General features: G+C 44.0%; 1 protein-coding gene across 1 annotated transcript; it reads right to left on the minus strand.

Moving 5' to 3' along the window:
• Positions 1-1,827: 1,827 nt before the first annotated feature.
• On the minus strand, positions 1,828-4,340 carry LOC116251627 (putative UDP-rhamnose:rhamnosyltransferase 1). Its single transcript, XM_031625997.2, has 2 exons — positions 4,184-4,340; positions 1,828-3,973 (listed from the first exon to the last, which is right to left on the minus strand). Exon 2 carries the CDS (start codon positions 3,513-3,515, stop codon positions 2,025-2,027), a length of 1,491 nt encoding a protein of 496 aa, XP_031481857.1. The 5' UTR covers positions 3,516-3,973; positions 4,184-4,340; the 3' UTR covers positions 1,828-2,024.
• Between the last annotated feature and the right edge of the window lie 1,600 nt (positions 4,341-5,940).

Genomic DNA, 5,940 nt, shown 5'->3' on the forward strand with positions numbered 1-5,940 from the left:
AAGTATACTATCATCTAATGTTGGAAACAGGCAAATTCGTACAACAGAGGTCACTTTGGCGACATAAAGTATAAATCTACTCATTTTGAATAGTAGACAGCCAAAGATCAAATTTATAGTCCAAATATTTATCTATGGTACACCCACAATTTTAATAACATGCAAAACGTGATACATAAACCAAAATTACATGCAAAATTACCTTACTTAGAATCCAAAACCAAATGATTCAATGAAATACGCTCAAAGAGTCTAAAATTTTATAAACCGGTACCAAAATTGTGTTTAAGTGGGTCAAGAACTACTAAATCGGCCTTAAAATGACCCGTATCGTTCTTAAACCGCAACTAAAACACCCATAATGCCCTAAATAGGGTTGAACCGGTCAAAAAAAGACCGAATCAGTTTCGAAACCCACTGAATCGGTTAAAAATGGCTAAAATCGGTTTCAAAACTGAATGAACCGGTCTGAAATGCCCTGAATCGTTTTGAAAATCAACTGAACCGGTTTGAAAAGCAACTGAACCGGTTTGAAAAGGATCCGAATCGGTTCTAAAAAGTATGAACTGGTTCTGAATCGAGTTGAATTTGTCTGAAACTGAACGGACCGGATCGAATCTCTTCAGAACCGGTTTGAAAGAAAAGGAACCGTTTTACTTAAAACTGAATGGATATGAGTCGGGTCCGGAATGACCGACCCGGATCCAAAAAAACTATTTTTGAAATTTAAACCTTATATATACAGGTCGGATGCCACATGCCCGATCTTATATATACATGTCGGATGCCACATGACCCGATCTGGATCCGAAGTAACCGTATAGATATGGGTCAACCAAACTACACCTTATCATTAGTATAATGAAAAGTCTTTGGCTTCACAAGTATCCTGTGGCGGCAAAGAAACACTGTTTAGGAGAACACATGACACAATTGGATTAGGTGACAGGAATCCTGAAAATCCACATACCATATCAGCCACAACTACTTTGCAACATTTTCAGCATTGCATGGGAATCTTGAAGGCGATGATTTCTCTTTTTGAAGAGATTGGAGGATTATCCGGCCACACCAAGGCTTCTTTTTTACCCTTTGCTCCAAAGGTCCAAAGGTTCAGAGTTGTGACAGTACCAGTGGTAAGATGGTTGTGTGCTTCATTTTACACGTAAAGCTACCTCCTTAAAGTAAATAAAAATGCATAGCAGGATCTCAAATTAGAAACGCAACATCAACGTACCCTTAAGTCTGCACTTTGTCGTTGCCAAAGATATTTTAGTCTCAAGGTGATCGACGAGCGAGCGATAAGGAAATGTTGCATAAGATATTTTAGTCACAAGGTGGTCGAGGTTGATAAAGCTTTTCACGGGTCCTTCACAGAATGGCCTTAACGGCATCAATCACAGCAAGCGCTCCATCGATTCTTCCATAATATTGAATGCCGTCCTAGAAGAAAGGAATATGTGAAATGGGCACCACATTTACGGTTCGTCCATTTCAATTCAAACATTTGGAAGTATAATCCGTGTGCCAAATTGCTGATATTTGGAAGGACAAACCAGCTTTCGTGAAGAACAAAAAGACGATAAGAATGGGAAGATAATTTTGCAGCTTCCAAATCCGGTAGTCTCCTCGTTTGAGAGAGGAGAAATTGTTTACGTAAAGGATCATCTCCCCTCATATCAATAATAAATGAAACAAGCTACGTTTTCTCTCTCTTTCTTTGCTTGTCCATTGCCTTACCAGGCCTTATTCACTATTCAACGGAATCAAAAAGGTCAAAAGACATGGTGTCGATCAAAAGTGTCTTTTAACCAGTCAAGAGAAGGCTAAAGCTAAAGGCTTTGACGTTTATTGTCTGCAAGGGCCAACAATATTCAACGGGAGAACGCAATTCATGGGGGTACAAAAACGCTGCTTGAGAGAGAACAGAGAGAGTTGCAGTTGCAGTAGCAGCTGCATACAAGACCGTATACCACAACTACCAGATCAAGTCGGCGTCCTCCTCTAAAGGATAGCTTGTGTGTTCAACCACTGTTACCTGCTGCTGCCCTTTCTTCTGCTTCTTCTTTTCCTTGGAAACTTATAAGTTTAACCAGCCTATTAATGTAGCCATCATTGAGTTCCTGGTTATCGAAGACGGAGGACTTCATCTCCCTTACTTTCTCCAGGATGAGCTTGCCTTCATCTTCAACCATGACCAGCCTCAGTGCTTTGGCAACCTCAGACCCGCTGAACCTCCCATTCCTATCATCTTTCTCCACCTCGATGCCCACATTCTTCTCCACCAATAGTCTTGCTATCAATCCTTGGTCGAACACCATTGGCAAAAGGACAAGAGGCAGGCCGAACTGGAGCGCCTCCACGGTGGAGCTCATCCCGGCATGGTGCAGGCATGCTCCAATGGACCGATGAGCTAAGATTTTCACCTGCGGCACCCAGCTCATGCTAATGAAGCCTCTTTTCGCCATTCGGTCTCGAAAACCAGGTGGCAGAGGATCATCAACATCGTCTTCTTTATCATCACCGCCACCAGCAGTAGCATTAGAAGCAGAAACATGGCCCGGCCTCCTCAATATCCAGCAGAAGGGCAGATTGGATAGCTCAAGCCCCACCGCTATCGCTTGTATCTCCTCCTTGCTCAGCCTAGCCTCCGTTCCGAAAGCCACATACACAACGGATCTTGGGTCCCGCTGATCTAGCCACCTAAAGCACGCGACCGATTCAGGGTTCGATACTCTTGAAGCTTGTTCTTCTTCTACTGCTGCAGGGAGCAGACCGACGGGAATCACAGGTTTCTGGCAAAGGTATTGAAGGGCAGCTATATATTCCCCTTCGAACTCCATGCAAGTCTTAACAAGCAGGCTTTGGCATCCCTTGATTGCGGATTCCATGCGTTCTTCATCGGACACACCAGACGCGTTTCGTCCCAAGCCGCTGCAGAGCCGGCCCGCCTCGTGCAGCTTGTACCTGACGGCCGACGGGAAATTGAACCAGTCAACATCTGCCAAATTTTCGGCTGTCGGTGGTCTTCCCATTCTGACAGACCGCTCTGAGAGGGTGCCAAAAATATATGTACTTCCAGCATTAAAGACGCTGTAGAAGGAGCAGGGGATGCCGAACTTTCTTGCGATCGGGGGCGCCCAATAAGCGGCAAAATCGTATATAATCCAGTCCGGAGACGTCGACTTTAGTAGCTTCTCCAGCGGCTCTTGCAGCGTGTCATAGGCTTTCTTCAGGTGCTGCACTGCATCTTGCTCCAGATCAGCGGTGGCCTCTGCGTTTTCCGGCAAACCAGCTACGGGCGGCAACGGGAAGCCCAGGAGATCGATGCGGGATGTGAGGTGTGGGGGAATCTTGGGCCGAAGCTTTTCTATGTTTCTTGGGGTGCAGAAAAAAGAAATGTTGATCCCTCTAGCTGCCAGGGCTTTGGAGAGCTCCAAAAATGGAATCATGTGGCCGAAGGCTAACCAAGGAACCATAACAACGTGGCGCTGATTCTTACCCATTATCACCATTGCTACCCTGTAGGTTCTCTCTTCCTCTCTCAATTGAAGGAGGTTCTTGTCGATGAGATCGGCGAACAAGATATCGATTATCGAAAATATATGTCAGAGAGACGGAGAGAACCAGGTCAATGCCATCTACCATTCAATCGAGTGGTCGTTTGTAGGTTGTTTTGTTGTTCTATATGACTAGAATAGGTGGTAGGTAAGGCGGCGGCGCTTCATCTATTCCTGGTCTTTCGAAGTAAATGGTGGGAGTGCGACCCTAGTTATTTACTAAGTCTTGCATCGAGATGGAGCAGGGGATGAGATGAAGAGCACTGAACAAGGTTACTTCTCAGATCATCCTAAATGGCATCTGTCAGTCAGACCTAAACTGAACAAGGTTACTTCTCTGAACAAGGAAGATGCAACAGCATGTTTTTCTTGTAATCATCAGTCAGACCTAAATAGAAACTTGCAACCCTTTACTGCAAAAGTGTGAAGACACTAAGCAAATTGCAATCAAGCGAACATGGCATTCAAAAGCTAATCAAATATGAAATCTACAGAGGCAACGAGAGCAATAAAAGCAATAGCAAAAGAGAAAGGAAGACAACAAGAGCAAGAGAGAGACAGAGAAAAAATAGATTTGGGCGTTTCTGAAAAGAACACAACTAGAAAAATGGAGAAACCCTTACTTGAACGGCGACTGTGGCGTTGGCGAACCGGCGGAGCGGCAACGGTGAGAAGCTGTTGTCGACTGTGGGGAGATATTCACTCGAATGCAAGGGAAGAGGAGCTGTCATAGGCTGTGGGAGGGAGGAGGAGAGGGGTCAAATGAGGGGAATTAGTCCGGGGTGAAATGAGGGGGAGTTGATCGGATAGGTAAAATATCGAGCGAGTGAAATTTCACCCGGTCAAAAGTCCGACCTATAAATTTAGGGTTTCCCATGGATCCTTGTCCCATTTTATCTTTTGTAAAAAAAAATTATATGTAAATTTTAATAAAATTTCACTTTTTTTGAAAAATCATATTTCAACCATAATAAAAATTTAGAAACTTTAATTCGACCCTCTTAACAAAAATTTTTTAGGTCCGGGTGCTGATGAGTGCATCGACCTCTCTCTTCATGTCTCTCTGTGTTATATATTCTCATTTTTCGGTTTCGTCCACGACATCCACGACACACACCCTTTAACTAGGAGAGAGACGGACAGAAAGAGAGAGCCCACAGGCTGTAGGAGTGATAATGGGTGAGAACCACGTGATTATGGTTCCTTGGCTAACTTTGGGCTCTTGGGTCCAATGGCTTGGCAGTCAAAGGGATCAAGGATTTCTTTTCTTTGCACCTCAAAGAACATAAAAAAAAAAGAGACTTGGCATCGGATCGAGCTGTCGCCAGGTATCTGGTTTGATTTGAGCCTAAAAAAAAGGGCATCACCTCCCCCATGATCCCGTCAATCTCTTGCTTCCCGTTGCCTCCTGTAGCTGGTTTGCCTGAAAACGCTGAGGCCACTTTCGTTTTGGAGCACAGTGCAGTTCCTGAAGAAAGCCTACGACGTGCTGCAAGAGCCGTCGGAGAAGCAGGTGTGTCCGATGAAGAACGCTTCGAATCCGCAATCAAGGGATGCCAAAGCATGCTTGTTAGAAGTTGCATGGAATTCGAGGGGGAATACGTAGTTGCCCTTCAAGAACTCAGTCGGAAACCTGTCATTCCCGTCGGTCTGCTCCCCGCTGCAGTAGAATAACTGCAAGCTTCTAAAGCATCCAACCCCGAATCGGTTGTATGCTTTAGGTGGCTAGATCAGCGACACCCAAGATCGGTTGTCAACTAGCTAGTCCCTTTTCCTCTTCTTTTTCTTTCTTTCTTAGTCTCTCCTTTGAACCGACAACTAGCTAACTCTCTACCTCCAAGTGTTTGTATGAATTTGTTTTTGTGTTGATCTAGCCAGCACTTAACAAACAATCAACTAAAAAGCCTTTCAATAAGTTGATGTCTTTTAATATGTTGATGGGCGATACTCTTCCCCGCCCAAATCCCCAAGCATCTCCCCCTTCACTTTTTGGATATTGGTGGACGTGTACACCATGCATCCTGGGAGCAATTTCCTTTTAATTTGATGATATTTTTTTTGTTTTATTGGGGTTAATTTTATCTTTTATATAAAAAAGTTGCTTTTTCAGCTGTTCCACTTTTGTCACTTACCGAGAGCAGGAACATGTCCGTGAAACATGGCAACTCTTTCTGGGATCGATGCCGTGATTGATGCCATGAAGGCCAGTTTGAGAAAAGACGGAAGGTCTTTATCTATTCCCCTCCAACTTGTGACTCAAAAATCTTTGGCATTGTCTCTTTATCGATCGGAAGTATTAACTTCAAGATTCCCATGTAATGCTGAAAATGAGATTGAGTAAATAATGATCAAGAACATGGTCATGGACTGTTTACTTGAT

This window comes from Nymphaea colorata, chromosome 3, assembly GCF_008831285.2.
Source record: "Nymphaea colorata isolate Beijing-Zhang1983 chromosome 3, ASM883128v2, whole genome shotgun sequence".
In the NCBI taxonomy this organism is placed as follows: domain Eukaryota; kingdom Viridiplantae; phylum Streptophyta; class Magnoliopsida; order Nymphaeales; family Nymphaeaceae; genus Nymphaea; species Nymphaea colorata.

Coding starts and splice junctions, on each gene's coding strand:
- LOC116251627 (XM_031625997.2), bottom strand. CDS start 3,515: ATGGTGATAATGGGTAAGAATCAGCGCCACGTTGTTATGGTTCCTTGG.